The sequence below is a fragment of the Pseudorca crassidens genome, chromosome 17 (assembly GCF_039906515.1).
Source record: "Pseudorca crassidens isolate mPseCra1 chromosome 17, mPseCra1.hap1, whole genome shotgun sequence".
Taxonomy (NCBI): Eukaryota; Metazoa; Chordata; class Mammalia; order Artiodactyla; family Delphinidae; genus Pseudorca; species Pseudorca crassidens.
The window spans coordinates 35,407,438-35,426,018 of NC_090312.1; the positions used below are offsets into that span (position 1 = coordinate 35,407,438).

Below are 18,581 nucleotides of genomic sequence, written 5' to 3' on the forward strand. Positions count from 1 at the left end.
GATCTTTTGTGTTTCCATACAAATTGTGAAATTTTTTGTTCTACTTCTGTGAAAAATGCCAGTGGTAGTTTGATAGGGATTGCATTGAATCTGTAGATCGCTTTGTGTAGTAGAGTCATTTTCAGAATGTTGATTCTTCCAATCCAAGAACATGGTATATCTCTCCATCTGTTTGTATCATCTTTAATTTCTTTCATCAGTGTCTTATAATTTTCTGCATACAGGTCTTTTGTCTCCTTACGTAGGTTTATTCCTAGATATTTTATTCTTTTTGTTGCAATGGTAAATGGGAGTATTTTCTTAATTTCACTTTCAGATTTTTCATCATTAGTGTATAAGAATGCCAGAGACTTCTGTGCATTAATTTTGTATCCTGCTACTTTATCAAATTCATTGATTAGCTCTAGTAGTTTTCTATTGCACTCTTGTCTCTCTCCTCTACTGGACTCAAGTTCCTTGAGTGCAGAAACCTTGTTATTTATCTTTGTGTTCTCAGTGTTAGACCATTATAGCCATTTGGGTCACATTGATTGACTAATCCTGGCTCCTCAGCTTATTTCTAAAGTGACCTTGTCAAGTTACTTAACTTCTCTGAGCCTCAGTTTCTTCAGTTATACACCTTAACAGGCTTTTGTTAAAATGCAATGAAACAATATGTAAAAGTACTTTTTGGGAATCCCCTCATAGTCCAGTGGTTAGGACTCTGTGCTTTCACTGCTAAGGGGGAGCAGGTTCAATCCCTGGTTGGGGAACTAAGATCCTGCAAACCGCATGGCATGGCCAAAAGAAAAAAAAATGCTTTGTATTTGTGTTGTTTTGTGTCTTTAAATTTCTAATAATTTTTATTTGTGTTGTTTTGTGTCTTTAAATTTCTAATAATTTTTATTATTAATGTTGTTTTGTGTCTTTAAATTTCTAATAATTTTTATTATTAATGTTATATATGATTATTATAGAGAATTAAGAGAATAAAATCATTCAGTCTCAACACGCAGAGATAGCCACCTTCCATATTTTGTATTTCCTTCTGGACAATTTTCTACATTTAAACCTATGTAAATATATACAAACATATTTTTATAATTTGAGATATTCTGCGTTTTTCATATTTTTTTGAGCTAAGATCATCTTTTTTCACTAAGCAGAATATTATGAACATTATTCTATGACATTAAGCATTTTTCGGAAACAGTTTTGTTAGATTATATATTACATATCCTAATGAGTACATGTATCATTTATTTGACTATAATTAGAAATTTAGGTCGTTTCCTGGTTTTTTGTTTGTTTTGCTATAATGCAAAATGACTATCTTTGTATATAAGCTTTGTCTTAATTTCATACTATTTTCCTAAGGTATATTCCCTAGAAATAAAACTACTAGAGTATAAGGCATGAACATTTTAAAGGCCATCATACTCACTTGCAGATTTCTTTCCAGAAATCAGATAACAATTTGTAGCCCCGCCTAACAATGTATGAAAATGTCTTTTCTTACTATACCCTTACCAGATTTACTTGTTAAACATTGGATAAATTTGATAGGAGTAGTTAGTATCTCATTATTAGTTTTAGTTGCATTTATCTGATTACTGCTTAGATTGAACATTGTTTTCATAGTGATACTAGTCATTTGTCTTTTTTTCTGTAGTTACCTGTTCTGGTCTTTTGCTTTTATTACCATCGGTATATATTCCCAATGCACAGTAACTGATTGGGCTCTTTCAATAAGTATTTGTTTATTGAGTTTGTTATATTTATCACATGAATATAATATAAAATATGAATTTTGTTATATTTACTGCAAATATTTTCCCAGTTTGTCATTTGCTTTTTAATTTTGTTTGTTCTTTTTTTTTTTTTTTTTGGGTGAAGTAGAAGAGGATAGCTTTATTTCTTTGCTAGGCAAAGGGGGACACAGTGGGCTCCTGACCTCGAAGAAAACTACATTTCTCTGTTCGAATCTGCCCTTTGGAACTCAGGGAAGGTCATGGAGGCTGGAGTCTTGCCTACAAGAAATGGGGGACAAAAGGGCCTCCAAGCCTGGGAGCACCACAGGGCCTCACTCAGTTTCACTCCACCTTTTCTTTGATATTCCTCAATCTTGAGGACAGATACTGGACAAGAAAGGGAACAATCATTTTGGATAGAGATGTTAATCATAAACGGAGGAACCCTGTTTTAGGAAGAATTGGTTTTAATCCTTACTTCGGTTTTTATCTTTCCCCAGATCTTTCAGGGAAGTGGGTGATGACTGTTCTGACTACTTCCTGCTCAGATGGGGCATAGTCCTGCCTAATTTTGGGGCAATAGATACCAAATTAAACATATTTGAGTTCCACATCCTGGATCCGAGTCTTATATGATTAAGATCTCAATTCCTTGGTCCAGTTAGAGGTAAGAGTGACGACTGGAACTTTAATAGACAGAATGGATCTCATTCCCTTAGGAATTCAGGATAGGTCTGAAGGCCAGTTTGGAACTGGTACTTAGGAGAGACTTGTTGTAGCCAGTTGTTTCCAAACTATCCCTTGTATGGTGAAAACCCATCAAGGCAATCCTGAAGACCTGGAAATAGGAAGCTGACTACATATCTAGCCGTTAGAATTATCAAAAAGAATCAGCATATGAATCTATAGGTAGAAGGTATGAGAAAGGCTAAGAAAACAGAATTTTCATTCCACTTGTCGGAACAAATACTTAAGTTTCCCGAAGGGTGAGATGTCCACTTCTCGGGAGTCTGCTCGCTGGCTGTAGGCAGGCTTGGCTGGTCAGTCTCTGGTAATCTTACTCTGGTGTGATGTACCCATGGCTTTACTCCATCCCATTTTAGAGAGACATGAGTAGTAAGAAGAATGTTATAGGATCCCTTCCTAGGATCCCTTCTGTTTCTCTTTAAGCTGCTGCTTAGGTCCTTGCTCTTTCCATACTTTCAGCAGCACCTTGTCTCCTGCTTTGAGGGGATGCAAGAGAGCTTCCAGGTGAGGGGGAGACCTGTGGAACATAAACTCATCCATGCATACAGTTAACAATTGACCAGTCTGTTGTACATACTGTTTAATTTTTTTCTTCCTGTGTTAGAGATGTTTCTCTTTTTGACTGTTACTACTTTTTCCCTTCTGGCTGGAAAGGCTTCTACTCAACCTTGATCCAGGTGTGATCCTCTTAAATCTTCAGCCAAAATGTCATTGAAGAGGGTGGGGGAATTTTTAAATCCTTGTGGCATCCTTGAGTTTGACATAGCTCAGAAAATTCCAAGTTTACAACAATACAGGAATGAATGTGTCTGAAATCACATCCACAATGGTCATGTAGTTTTATCATAATTACTCCATTTTGACTCTCAAATACATTCCCCATGTCAATGTTAAAGCAGATGTACAATGCACGTCTGAAAGGCCACAAAACAGGCCGCTTTTTACCGCTTTTTAAAGTTAAACCATGTATAGACCAGAGTGACTTCCTCATACCTCAATATGTGCAGATTTTTTTCTTTCATTTCCCCTTTTGATTGCAAGTCTTTCAGTAGAAGACATTGATGATCAAAATATCTGTCCCTTGGTGCCAGGGTGATTCAGCTGTTTGCCCCAGGTGTAGATCATGTCCCTTGGTGCTAGGCCTCCTTTGTATTTACCTAGTCAATCCACATTGGGGGAAAACTGATCAAGTATAGTGAACAAGCACAGAGGTATGTTAATGAGGACATGCTTTATAGGCTATACATTTTATCATTTATACCCAATTGTCACACAAGCATTGTACATGTGCTTTCAGCAATAGACATAAAACAAGCAGTGGTACATGATGAGTAATTACACTCTGATACCTTCACTGGGTAGTTTTCCTTTCCTCCTAAACATCAGGGCAAAAGTGTGACTAACACAATAACTTTCATAAATTCAAACTTCAATTAACAGAACTAGAATTTCATATCTATTGAAACATAATCCTTTTCTCTAAAATTACCCCCATTTTCATAACCCAAGAGTCTCCAATTTCTGGAGGGACTAGGCAGAGAGAAAAGAATATTTCAGTTTTTCCTACAGAGGTGTAATTTACCCAATTGTTCTAAGTCATAAGTAGCTTGAGGGGAAGGGCTTCCCTATGTCTGGGAAAACCATAAACATTATTTACCAGCCCACTCGGTAACTAATCCTTTTGCTAACTTTTTATGAAGCCATCAGATTCTCCATTAAGATTTTAACATTTCTTAACCAGCTCAGCTGTATGATATGAAATTTATCAGAGACCTGTATTTGTCAAAAGGGGTCCTTCACATAAGTCTTCTTGAAGATGAAGTACCTTTGCAAAAGCATCAGAGTACAGCAGCAGAAAGACTTAAAAGGGCTCAGTTAAGCATCTGACTGCAATGTAATTGGTAAAGAAACTTGGTTACAATAACCAGGATTACATTTAACTTGACTGATTACATTTAATTTAACATACCAAATAATCCTAGTTAAATATTTCTCTCTGAGATGCCTCAGGGGCCCTCTGAAGAATCTCAAAGTTAGCTGGAGATCAAAAGAACCTTTAGAAACTGCCAAACAATACTTACTCATTTTATACAAAGTGAAAAGATTTCAAGGGCAAATAGGAATCTGGTCTTGCCCTAGCCCACTCCCAACAAAATCCATTTACCCAAATAGATTTAACCCAATCTTTGAAAATCCTGATCATGCACAACTTTAAAAACATGTGCTTTCTTATGGAGAATTATTCCTAAAGAGTTTACCCAAAAGCTCTTATCTCACTTGCATTACTTAACACTGATGACTCTAAAGACATGTCTATATTAATCAAACCAACAAGCTTAAGCCACCTTCAATAGCAGATATTAATTCAGTACTGAATATTTCCCAGATCATGTGGTCCTAAAATTTATCTTGGCCATTTTTCTAGACATTTTGATTTAATTTGTAAGTGTTTACTTTTAAGTCAATTAGATAGAGCTCATTTACAAGTTAACTTTTATGTAAAGACTGAACCAGAGATCTGAATTTTTTTGCTTGAGTTTAAAAAGGCCTTCTTTCCCTGCCTTTTTCTTCACTCTCAGGAACTAGAGATGGTCTAGATAAAATAAGTGTTCTGGTGGGCCCAGGCACAGGGGGAGAGAAATAACAATTCCTTTTCATGGGGGAATAGCTGAAGATCTTCCAATTTTGTAAAAATACCCTGGGTGGGGTGTTATAAGATGGAACAGAGCTCTGATCACCCATAACAAGGCTAGTCCAGAAGGGAAAATCCCAACCAACATTCTGCCACAGGCAAAACCAGACACAATAGGACGGATTCCCTGGTGTTGTCACACGTGAGCCCTGTTAGTGAGCCCTGTTATTCAAAGACGTCTCAACCGGTCAATGTACTGACATGCATACTTACAACAAACATGGTCCCACGAACAAAACATGTACAACTCTTTTCTCAGTCTTCCTTATTTTCCTTTCCCTTCAGAAACAACCAGCTCTAGGCAAAATGACTTTCCTTTCTCTTTGTACCATCAGCTTGTTAACTAGCTGCTCACTTTTATTATGTAACTGCATGAATGCTTGAACATATGGAATTTCTCCTGTCTTTCTATTCCTATGACAAAACAGCTCTAGCTGGAGAATAGTATAATAATTTAGGCTACCATTCAAAGACCATCTTTCGTCATTTGGGCTTCCCTGGTGGCGCAGTAGTTGGGAGTCCGCCCGCGGATGCAGGGGACACGGGTTCGTGCCCTGGTCCGGGAAGATCCCACATGCCGCAGAGCGTCTGGGCCCGTGAGCCAGGGCCGCTGAGCCTGCGTGTCCGGAGCTTAAGCTCCGCAATGGGAGAGGCCACAACAGTGAAAGGCCCGCGTACCGCAAAAAACAACAACAACAACAACGAAAAAAAACAAAGACCATCTTTACTCATTTTCAAGAATGTACGTTGGCCAAACAGAATTACAATAGAATTTCATTTTTTTCCTAGTTATAGGTTTAGAACTATAGGTCGATGAGTCTGCCAAGATTTTTCCCAGGGGGCTATCAGATGGAGAAAGAGGAGGAGAAGGAGGGGAAGGGGAAGAGGAAGAAGGAGAAGGAGAAAAAAAGAAAACGGAGAAGAAGGAGAGGAGGAAGAAGGAGGAGAAGGAAAAGAAGAAGAAGGAGAAGAAAAAGAAGGAGCACTTCCTATATTTGATTGATAGAACACTCATGAGCGGACTGAAAACAAAACAGAACCCTCGCCAGCAGACGGAAGCCTTATGCCAGAAAAAAACAGACAGCACAAAGCTCAGAGTGGTTGCTTCCAAGTCCACTTATCCCATGACCTTAGTCTAAGCTGCGCCTTACAGATGGGATTTCTGAAACAGAAAATCCCCATATGGGAACCAAACGTTCCCCAGATGGAACCAAAAGTTCTTCAGAGGGACAAAATTGAAGGAGCCTGGGAGTGCACTCCCAGGGACTTACCCAGATTCTGGCAGAGGTGTTGCGACATCAGACGCTATCTTTTCTGCTTCCCCAAAACAATTCCTAGGAGTAGTTCGTCCAGGGCGGTCCAGGCAGGAGGAAGAGAGGAAGAGAGGAATGTCCTCAAGGCAAAAAGGGCCTTGGCAGTTGCTAGGGCGGTCCCTCTTCCTCTGTCTATTCCCACCTCAGAGTTCCAGCTGCCAGGATGGCAGACAGGGTTATGACTGGGGGCTCGGCCTCCAGGCAAGCGTCCCAGGTGATCTGGCTTCTAGGGACACCCCCCCCCCCGACCGTCCCCGAGGCAGTCCCTTGGTGATCACCAAAATTGTTACCGAAAGCTTGGCCTCTCTGTATACCCGTGCCAAATCGAATCTCAGGGGACAGAGTTTTGGGTGAAGTAGAAGAGGATAGCTCTATTACTTTGCCAGGCAAAGGGGGACACAGTGGGCTCCTGCCCTCAAAAATTGTGTGTCCCCTGTTTGTTCTTTTAATGTACAAAACCCTGAAATTCGTGGGATCTACTTTCAAAGATGAGTTAAATAGTCACACATACTTTGGTTTTGGCTTTTGAACATTTAACTCTTTAATGCCATTGAAATTTCTTTAGTACAAGTATGGAATGTAATATAAATAAAGCATAGGATAAGTTAGAATGTAACTTAATTTTATTTCACACACTCTTCGGAAGTTTTTCCAATTCTCTTTCAGTAATCCTTCCTTCTCCATTGACTTGTGATGTCTTCTTTATTATATATTAAGACTTCAAGTATACTAAAATCTGTTTCAGGGCTTTTTCTTTTTCATTAACCTATATGTCAATATCATGCCATAATAAACTATTTTAATTATTGTAGTTTTTTATGTTTTGATAATTAGTAGGCTAAATCTCATAACTTTTATTTTTAAAGTGTTCTTAAAAGATTCTGCCCATTTAGTCTTCCAGATTAATTTTTTAACTTAAAAACAACCCCACTAGGATTTTGATTAGAGTCGCTTTAAACCTCAAAATTAATTTTATTCCCTTATTGATTTAACAATTACAAGTGCCTGCCTTTGACTTACTCATCTCTGTAATAGGTAGCTAGCTGTCGGTTCTAATCAACACTACGTTGTCACCTTTCAGCAGTTCATTTGAAATTCAGCCTTTGGTAATTTGAAATATCCTCTTGAGTCAAGTGGAAGGGGTATATTTCACTAGTAAATTTTCTAAGATTAGCTATTTAAAGAGGTTTTTTCCTAATGGTTTCTTCTGGGAATGACAATTTAGGTAAATAATCCTTGGAAAACAACCCTTGATTTGAGTCTTATCTTTCAATTGTCTGGGTTTTTGTTGTTTCATTTAGAAAAAGCTAAGCAGCTCTGATTTGTAATCCTCTAAAGTGTGTAGTCCTTCCACCTTCTCCTCCCTTGTTGGCTTACAGATTCATTTCTTTTTCTTTGTAGTTTAGAAATGTTAATTGACTCTGCCTTGTTGTCAGTCTCTAATTGTTAATTTTGTTTAGAACTCCATCATCTTTCTATGTCTCTGACCTTTCTCTTTTTGTTTTTTTTTTGAAATTTTCGTCTGTTGTTTTCAGCTTTATACCATCTGTTCCGTGTTTTGAAATCCCGATTATTGTAGGTTGAATCTCCTTGCTCTGTTCTCCAATTATTTAATTTCTATATCATTTCATATATTTGCATAACTATTCTGTTCTCAAATTATTTAATTTCTATATCACTTCATATATTTGCATAACTATTCTGTTCTCAAGGTATTTAATTTCTATATCACTTCATATATTTGCATAACTATTCTGTTCTCAAGGTATTTCACAATTTTACTTTCTTTTGTCGTTGAGTTATCTGCAATGTCATTTCTGCTTTATACAGCTTCAGATGGTATCCTTAATTCTTCAGTTTCCATTTTCATTACACTGAATTTATTTCTATCTTGAGCCATTCTTGTTTAATATAACTTGTGTTTTTGAAATCTGTGAGTTTCACCTGTTCTTTAAATACTTGTTTTTCAATCATTTCTTAATTTTTTAAAAAACACTAAAAATAAGCGAATTTGCATTTTGATTCTTCTTTGTTTTCCTTTCCAAAATGCTTTTGGTTGCAGATTTGTTGTTAATTAATTCTTCTTTCATGTTAATGAACTGAGATTTGCTGGCATTGAAAATTTTTCATTATAGGTTATTATAATTGGCATTTTAATAAGGCTTGAAGAAAAGAAGTTCCTGACCCTGTTAATCCTTCTTCTGTCTTCCAGAAGTTCAGTGTTGCATTCCTAACTACTTTATATAATGCCTGATGCATCACTGTGTGAAAATAGCTGATTAAATGTCCTTTGACAGTGATATTTTTCTTCTATTTTAGGGGCTTCACTGTGACTTTGCTTGCCTGATGTTTCAATACTTAGTAAATAAGCCTTCAGAAGAAAGGGTTAGGGAGATCATTGTTAATGCTGTTGAAATTGAGCAGGTAAGCAGGAAAGCTTACATAATTAGCACATCTCTCTTTCTTTGATGTTTGTACCATTATTTCATTAGGTTGACACATGAAATTGCCATTTTGTAGGTCAAAATAGGTATCAGCAATATTATATGGTCAACCTGGCAGTACCAATAGATGATGTATTGCAGTTATTATGTCAACTTATAATTTGGTTTATAAGTCAGTCTTTATTATATATTAAGATCTTATGTATACTATAATTTGTTTCAGGACTATTTTTTTGTCTCATTGATCTGTCAAATTTCATGCCATAACAAACTATTTTAATTATCTTAGCTCTCTAGGTTTTTAGCTGCTAGAGGGCAGTGATGGTTTCTTGTTTTGTATTCTTAAACTAGCAGGGTATCTAGCTTGAAGCATGCATCAAATGTTCACAGAATGAATAAATAAATGAATTAGTGAATAGTAAAGTATGATTTAGGGCATGTAAAGATCTCTAACTGGAAAGACCTGGATGCTTCACTTAGAGTACTTTTATCATTTTAAAGAACTAGTTGAAAAGTAAAATAAGTTTTTAAACTTCTTTTTAATAGTGCATACTTTAACAGCCATAGTTTTCATATTGAGAAGAGAGAAAAGGCATAAATCTTGAATCACTTTTAGAACTAAATCCAAATGGTTAATATGTTTTTATTTTTTCTTTATTAAAACTTTACCACTGTGTTTCAATATAATTGGCGTTCAGTTTATCTCCCAATTCCCAGATCCATTTCTATTTCTTTCTCATTTTCTCTATTAATTGAGCTTTCTCTCTTTCCCAGTTCCCTTTCATAGTCATGTTCCCCACAGCAATCATCTTAGGTGAATCTTTTTCTGGGTATTTCAGAACAAAGTATCTCCTTTTTTTCTATTGAGAAAGCATAAAAATTCAGGTCCTGTAAGTGCTACTTTAAAAAATGCCGGTAGTGTAATAGTTTCAATTTACTTTGGCTATATGAGAATGTGAAATAATAATGTGAATAGTAACACCCCAAACATTTTTAAGCAAATGAGCGTTGTTTGCCATGTTGAAAGAATTTATCCTAGTGTACTTTCCTTGAACAAGATCAGTGACTTAGAAGATTAATAAAATTAGAACCCTCTTTTTATGTGGAAAACACATACAATTTATTGTTCTTTCTTTCTACTTTATTCTGTTTTTCTTTATATCTCAGGAGTTTTTAACAGAAGCCTTGCCAGTTGGCCTCATCGGAATGAATTGTGTTTTGATGAAACAGTATATTGAATTTGTAGCTGACAGATTGCTTTCAGAACTTGGATTCTCAAAGGTAAGGTGTTTAAAACGTATCACTGCTAGCTAAAATGTTATAGTGAGGTAAGGCCTCTAAAATACGTACTATATTTCACTGAAAGCTTTTGTAACATACTAGTCTATTTTTTTTAATTGTCCACAACAGCCTTGTTTTACATCAACAAATTGATTTTACAAAATCCTTAAATGAAACTTAAATGAAATTCATAACAGAAGTACATGCTGATAAATCTTAGAACTAATAAGCTCAATAAATTACATTGTAATACATAATTGTAGGTATCTGTTTAACAGGACTATCTTTAAGTAATTGGATTCAATATGCAAATATGTTTACCCTCAGATAAATCCCCATGTGTCTATATTATAATTTGTGGGTTAATGCTTTTAAATAGGAAATCATTATTAGGAAGACATTAACTGTCATAATTTGACTCTTTGAACTCAGTTGTCTTTAAGTTATTTCTGTCATTTTGTTTATCAGAGATAATGTACCTGAATTTTCATGTGTGCTTTTCACATGATTTAAGAGGTGGAGGCTGCAGCCAGACTACCTGGGTTTGAATCCTGATTCCACCACTTTCTAGCAATGTGACCTTAGGCAAGTTGCTTAACAACTGTCTCAGTTTCCTCATCTGTAAAGTGAAGATAATAATAATCCTTACTACAAATTATTGTTGATGAGTTGGTATACTTAAAGCACTTAAAATAGTGTCAGACATATAGTAAATGAACACTAAATGGTCATGTTGTATTCATCATAAGTGGAACATTCACAGAAATTTACTATGTACTATAATATGTTAATTAGAAATTATAGGTTTTGATTTCTCAGCATGGAAATGGAAGTTTAAATTAATGAGAAGAATTATGAAATCCATGATGCTGAGGTAATCATTACCTTTCTTGGTAATACATTTATTTTCTGGTAACTACAAAAATACTGTGATGAAAAAGTCAGATGGGGCAAAGATTTTTTGTAATTATAAACTGTAAAATATCACTATTTATATATTTTAGTTGCAAGATCCTCTCTTTTTACTGATCATTAGTGAGAGAAATAAAGTTTATAATTACATTAATATGATCTCTGAAATTTATAAACTATGCATTAAAAGAAATTGTTTTTTTTCCTAAGTTATACAATATGTTTGTTATAGGAAAGTTAATTTGTTTACTTAAACCTTAAAGTGAACTCACTATCCTTTAACCCACCACCATATCCTCACACCCACACATCCACATTCTCCTGCTTATTGGAAAACTACACACCCCTGAGTCTAGTTTTTCCTTTGGGAACTTGCTAACTCTAGATATATAAAACATGCCTCCTAAGAAGAAAATCTGGATGTAGTATAAAACATTATTTTTCCACAGGCCTTCAAAATATCTCAATAAATTTCAAAAAGCAGATTATACTGACCTCTTAGATTTAATGCAATAAAATTAGAAATTAACAATAAAAGATTACCAAAAAGTTCCATCTTCTTAGAAGTTGAGACTATATTCTTTAAAATGAGAGTAAAAATGAAAATATAAACTAATAGAAAATATAAACTAAATGGCATTAAGATTACTATATATCACAACTTGCAGAATGCAGCCAAACAGATCCTCAGAGGAAAATTTGTAGCCTTGAATGTCTATTAAGAAAGCAAGACAATTTAAAATACATGAACTAAACTTTGAACTCAACTACAAAAAGAATTATTCTTATAATGCTAGTTTTTGGTAAAATAAGAGATTATTTAAATTAGCAAATGGTTGTCATTTATACAGAATTCTAAATAGAAGCCACATTAATGTTGTTTTCAACTTTTCTTTTAGTTTTGGATTAGTCAATAAATATTTGAGTACTTCTATGTGTCAAAACCAAGCTACTTAATTTAGGTTGGTCTTAGTTACTTTGTCCATGACATGAATGTCTTGGATCAGATTTTTTGGAAGATACCCAGTTTTAAAATCCAGTGAATCTATGACTTGTTCTGTGCACTTTCCACTGTATCCTGCTGTGAGTGATAACTCACCTTTTCACTGCCTCTTAGCAGTATTTCTGACAGGCAATTTCACAGAGTTCCACAGCTCAACCACGCCCAGCATATGTACTTTTTCTGGAAAAAAAATACATATAGCTTTTTTAAGATATAAATCACAGAACATGCAGTTCACCTATTAATAAATGTACAATTCAATGGTTTTAGTATATTTGCAGAGTTGTGCAGCTATCACAACACTTTGAGAATATTTTTATCACCCCACAAAAAGACTCTATACCCATTAGCAATCAGTCATTTCCTTTTCTTTCCTCCATCCCCACCATAGCCCTAGGCATTATTAATTTTTTGACTCTTTAGATCTGCCTGTTCTATAAATCCCATTTCATATAAATGGAATCATACAATATATGATACATACCATATACTGGTATATGGTATATACAAAGCCAGTATAATGTTTTCAGATTTCATTCATGTTAACATGTATCAGTGCTTTATTCCTTATTATGGCCAAATAATATTCCATTGTATGATTATACCAAATTTTATTTATCCATTTATCGGTCGATGGAGATTTGGATGGTTTGCTTTTTTGGCTATTATGAATAATGCTGCTATGAGCATTCATGTATAAGTTTTTGTGTGAACATATGTCTTCATTTACCTTGGATATATAACTGGAAGTGAAATTGCTGGGTCATATAGTAACTCTGTTTTTAATCATTAGAGGAACTACCATACTCTTTTCCAAAGCCACTGCATCATTTTACATTAACACCAGCAGTATATGAGGGTTCCAGTTTCTCCACATCCTCACTAACACTTACTATCTTTTTTTCCTTCCAGTGTTATTGAGATATAATTGACATACAGCACTGTATAAGTTCAAGGTGTACAGCATAATGATTTGACTTACATACATCATGAAATGATGACCACAATAAGTTGTCTTTTTTATTACAGCCATCCTAGTAGGTGTGAAATGGTATCTCATTGTAGTCTTGGTTTGCATTTCCCTAATGGATAATGATTTTGAGCATCTTTTCATGTGCTTATTGGCCCTTGTATATCTTTTTTTAGAGAAACGTTTGTCCATTCAGATCCTTTGCCCATTTTTAATTGGGTTATTTGAATATATTCTTATCTGTGGTATTCCTAATTCCTGCTGGAATATTCCTAATTTTAAAAAATCCTCTTTTATTGTTCTTCATGGATCACGGAAATATCTCCATTTCCATCAAGCTTTATCTCCAGGCCTGCCTCTTGAATTCAGAAGCAGTAAAAAAGTTTTGTCAACTTATGTGCCACTTTTTGTTTGGGGTTACTATGGACAGCATTTATTCTGTCTTCCCCAATCATGGTCCCTTAACATCAATTTGATGATTATATGTTCTCTTATGAACTAAGAAACATATTTATGTCCACAGTACATTGTTGGTAATTTAATATTTTGTAGTATCATGTAGATGTGACTATCTAATGGTAATACCTGTGAAAAATGCCTATAATACCTATGGTGTTTTAGATTTCTCAAGCTGTGAAGACATTTTAGTCATTTTAGTTTGGCATTAAATCTTTCATTTCCATTTTAAAATAGTCTTTTTTTTTCTTTCTGCTTCTTTGAATACCAGAGATGCTCGTATAGTTTCTTTAAGAGGTTAATAGGTGATCTTAGTCATCTTAAAATGTATCAGCCTTGAGTGCTTCCAGGACCCTAGGGAATAGTGTGATCTTAAGGTGACTAGACAGGTGTTGGGAGACCTGAGTTATCTATTGTTCTTCTTGTGGGATATAATTTGGCTTCTTCAGAATGTCTAACAATATTTCTTTTCTTTTCAGGTTTTTCAAGCAGAAAATCCCTTTGATTTTATGGAGAACATTTCTTTAGAGGGGAAAACAAATTTCTTTGAGAAACGAGTTTCAGAGTATCAACGTTTTGCAGTTATGGCGGAAACTACAGATAATGTCTTCACCTTAGATGCAGATTTTTAAAACCCTCCCCATACATATCTAAACTTATCATTGGTAAATAGCAGTCTATTTTTCTCTGCTTAAAAAAAAAAAAAAACCCTAAAACATCTTCTTTAGGGCACAGGAGTTTGCTCAAAAGGAAATCCAAATATCAATCAAGTTGCATTTATAGAAATATGCTTTAATCTTCCTGTTTAACAGTCAGAGTATGACCTCTAAATGCTTTTGTTCATCGCTAAAATAAAAGATGGCATTATATTTGTTAAGAGCATGGCGTGGGGGGTCAGATAAGAGTTTGAGATTCTGTCCTACTTTGTGTGACCCTTGGTAAATCAGTTAATCTCTCTAAACCTCAGTGTACTTATCTTTAAAAGGAATGTAATAGCAGGTCCTAAATTCATAAAGTGTGTATGAGGATTAAGATGCAAAATCAGTTCTTAGCCAATACTGCTGTTGCAGCCTCCTCCTCCTTCCATCTCCCCCTCCTATTATTATTATTGTTGTTGTTAGTAATAGTATTAATTGCAGTGATGTGATAAAATACTCCCATCTCCTCAAAGTAACTGTGATTCTAGGTCCTAAGATCTAGACTTAGATCTTTGTATTTTTAAGGTTTTAGGAAGAACATAAAGATTTCCTTAAAAAGATTATAATTTTCATTAACATGAGAATAACTTCTTTGAATTTCTCAGTGTGTAGTTAAGGAAATTTAGTTCTAAGTTGCTTCGGGCAGGATACTTATGGAGTGGAATCTAGGAGGTTATCATGATAGTTGACCTTGTAAGCAAAATGATTCTGCTCCTTCAGAAATTAAAAGGGTAATTTTAGCCAGACATAGCCCTGGAATGTTTAAAACCAGGGTGAATTAGCTAGAATAGCATTTCCCAAAGAGTATTGTAAAAGCTGTTAGCCCCTCTAGATATTTTGTGGGGTGGTGGGGAGAGATTCTGTGGTCAAATGAGTTTGGGAAATATTGTACACTCCATTCCTCTTTAGAATGTATAGTCAGTACATCAAAGACTGACAAATTCTGCAGCACATAAACTGATTTGCCCCTGCATATTGCAAACCTACTTAACAAAGATCTGTTTTTCACCTGTTAACATCTCACCTAACTATTGTTCTTCAGAACATAGGTTGGAAAAAGCTGGCCTAGATAACCGTTCTATACATGGAGGAAGGGCCTGTGGACCAAGCAAGGGAGAACCTGGTAGGGATTATTGAACCATTTCAACTTTGTGCCAAGCTGAGGAATGTACCTGTGATTGACCTCAGCTATATTTCTTATACTCCCACAACTCTTATATGCTGTTATGAGACTTAATTCTTTTATGGAACGTTGCCTGCTGCATGATAGCAGATGGTTAGCGAGACTGAGGAAAGGCCAGCATCTGAAAAGTCTGCTCCCTCTATCGTAGGGAACTGTCAAGAGGTAGCCTGAACCCAAGCAAGCAGTGGGGTTCCCCACTCACAGCAAATCATTTTATACAATTCTGGTTAATAAGGTTTAGAAATTTTCTCTTTGCATAAATTTTTGCTCCATTCATTCCACAACTATCTAATGGATTAAAACTGGGAGTTTTCAAGTGGATGCAAAAGGAACAGGCCATAACTTTATCTGTTAGAGAGGATATCAGAAACTTGAGCTATTTTGGCCTATAATAATACCATTTATCTGTTCAAGGCTTCATAGTTTGCCGAGTGTTTTTGCATCACCTCATTTGATCTCACAACAGCCTTATGAGCTTGACAAAGCAGGTAGTATTGAAATTTTTTTTTTTTTTTTTTTTTACGGTATGTGGGCCTCTCACTGTTGTGGCCTCTCCCGCTGCAGAGCACAGGCTCCGGACGCGCAGGCTCAGCGGCCATGGCTCACGGGCCCAGCCGCTCCACGGCATGTGGGATATTCCCGGACCGGGGCACGAACCCGCGTCCCCTGCATCGGCAGGCGGACTCTCAACCACTGCGCCACCAGGGGAGCCCAGGATTGAAATTTATAGATGGAGAGAATGAGGCTCAGCAAAGTTCAATGACTTGGCCAAGATCTGCTCATACTCACTGTCCCTACAATATATTTTTTTTTCTTAGAAGTTGTCTTATTACTGATATTTAGTCCTTTGCCATCCATCTTCACTTCGTTTTCCCTATTTTTCCATTAAACTGTCACATACTTTAATTAAGGTACCATATACATTCATTAAAGTATCATAGTATCATAAACATTTTAACTATATTCAGGAAATATGTTCAAAGACATTCATCTACTGCCATACAAAAACTTACATTTAAAATTGATAACATATCGGTAGTGACATCAGAATGCAAGAAAAAAAGTTTTATATTGCATATTCCCTTTGTTTTGAATCCAAATCTTTCTCAGAGGTGATTACAGGTGCCTTAACATGAAGCTTATTTATCGTAGCAATAAACCTAACTGTATTGAGATGACATTTTAATACTGAAATACTGGATTTTTAATACACTGGTTTATTATATTCAGTATTCTATCCCCTTTTCCTGGCTTCCAGGTTTCATATTTATTTATTATGTTTAGTGTTTTGGTTCTTAGTTCTTAGGGAATCAAGAAGTTGTGGAATCTCTTTTTAATATTATCTGACAGGCAAAGAAAAAAATTCAGAGTATGTTTATAACTTTTGTTTTAACAGCACATGTATTTAAATCATTGCTATAGTAAAGTTGGTTATTTAAGAATGTAAAAACTAGTTGTTTGATGACAAATTGCATTTATTAAAAATATTTCCTTGTAGCCATGTAGAATCATGACTTGGAAGGACTCAGGAAGACTGATCCAGTGCTTTCAGACACGGCTGTTTTGCTGTTCAGTTACATACAATAATAAACAATTATTCTTACAGTTTAAGCTTACCTCAGTCATGTCTTTATATACGAAATTTTTCCCGTTCTCTCATTTTGGAACATGCAAAATTTTCAGCTCCTTTTGCCACTTTGGTTTTCATTTGTTAATGGAAAATGTAATTATAGAGAAAACACAACAACTTGTGTATTTAAAAAATAAATTCTTTCATATTCAGAATTTTGCATTTTACATTTAAATATGCAAACGTCATACCGCAGAATTCCCAAATTGCATTTGTGCAGATTAAGCTAAGGGCTGAATGTCACTAACTGACTTTCGGTGATAAAGAGAGCTGCTGCTGCTATAAGAATGCCAGTTGAATCCTGTAACCAGCTATTATGTTTTTGAACTAAGTTGAGTGAACTGGTAGCCAACTCAGGAACCCTTCCTCAGCAGAAATCTGCATGCGTAGCACAGAAGTGAAATCTGTATATCTTTGTTTTTCCCACCCTTCAAATGGTCTGCTCCTGTTCAGACAACAACAGGTTTGAAGGAAAATCTGATATTTCTGAGGCATTAGGACAAAAGAATTTAAGCCTTTAAATTTGGGGCTTAATTCTGTTAAAGAAAATACAGGTGAAAATGAAAGGCTGAAGAATTTTTTTTGTACAGGTAAAAGCATAACAATTCAGTCTTTTTCTAAGTTTCCAGGAACCTTAACTTACATATCTGTTTTACAACCGTGTTTTGATTTTTCCAAATGTCTGGTCATTTAACAAAGCTAGTATCTACTGTTTACATAGAAAGGTTTATTAGGTGTGGTGTACTTAAATATTTTTAATATATTTTACATTATGGTCAATCCAGCCAATCCTGCATATATAGAATTTGTTTTTTTCCCCAGAGAAATGAGTTGTTCTGTTATTTTATTAGTTTAGTACGTTAGAATAAACTGTATCATAGCTACATCATTTTGTGTATGTCATTTTTGAGTAAGAATGTTTCTTTGTAAGTGCAGGGGCTATCCTAGTAAAGGAATGTATAAATTTTCTATTTGAGTATACAGATAAATACATATTGGTATTACTATGCTTAACTATTCCTCCTACCACTCTTCTTTGACCTAAGTGGGAACCCCCGCAGCTCTCTCTCATCTACTTTCTCCCAATCCGTGAGCCTGCCTTTCTTTGTGTCTCTTTGTATCCAGCTGAGATTCTACAATCTATTCTATTACTAGTCGTAACATTCTCTATCAATACCCTGAACTGTGTTCTTCATCTGCATTTCTACCTTACATAGAAAATTCAAAGAAATTCCTCCACCCTGTTATGAAGCCACAATCCAGTTTTTCCATGTTTGCACCCCACCGGCCAAATACTGCTAGAGAAAAAGTCATGTAAGACAAATTGGATCTACTATACATTCATGATTACCTACTGTCTTAGTCCATTGGGCTGCTATAAAAAACTACCGTAGAGAGGGTAGCTTAAACAAGACATTTATTTCTCACAGTTCTTAAGGCTAGGAAGTCTGAGGTTAAGGTGCTGACAGATTCAGTGTCTGGTGAACCTTGCTTCCTGGTTTATAGACAGCTGTCTACTGGC

General features: G+C 35.4%; 1 protein-coding gene across 2 annotated transcripts in view; it reads left to right on the forward strand.

Moving 5' to 3' along the window:
- Window positions 1-17,945, forward strand: part of RRM2B (ribonucleotide reductase regulatory TP53 inducible subunit M2B) — a 37,870-nt gene extending 19,925 nt beyond the window's left edge. For both annotated transcript variants that reach the window (XM_067711593.1, XM_067711594.1), the window contains exons 7-9: window positions 8,802-8,906; window positions 10,094-10,207; window positions 14,028-17,945. In XM_067711593.1, the coding sequence (XP_067567694.1) occupies window positions 8,802-8,906; window positions 10,094-10,207; window positions 14,028-14,180 (372 nt within the window). In that variant the 3' untranslated portion in view covers window positions 14,181-17,945. The remainder of the gene's footprint in view (window positions 1-8,801; window positions 8,907-10,093; window positions 10,208-14,027) is intronic.
- The last annotated feature ends 636 nt before the right edge of the window (window positions 17,946-18,581 follow it).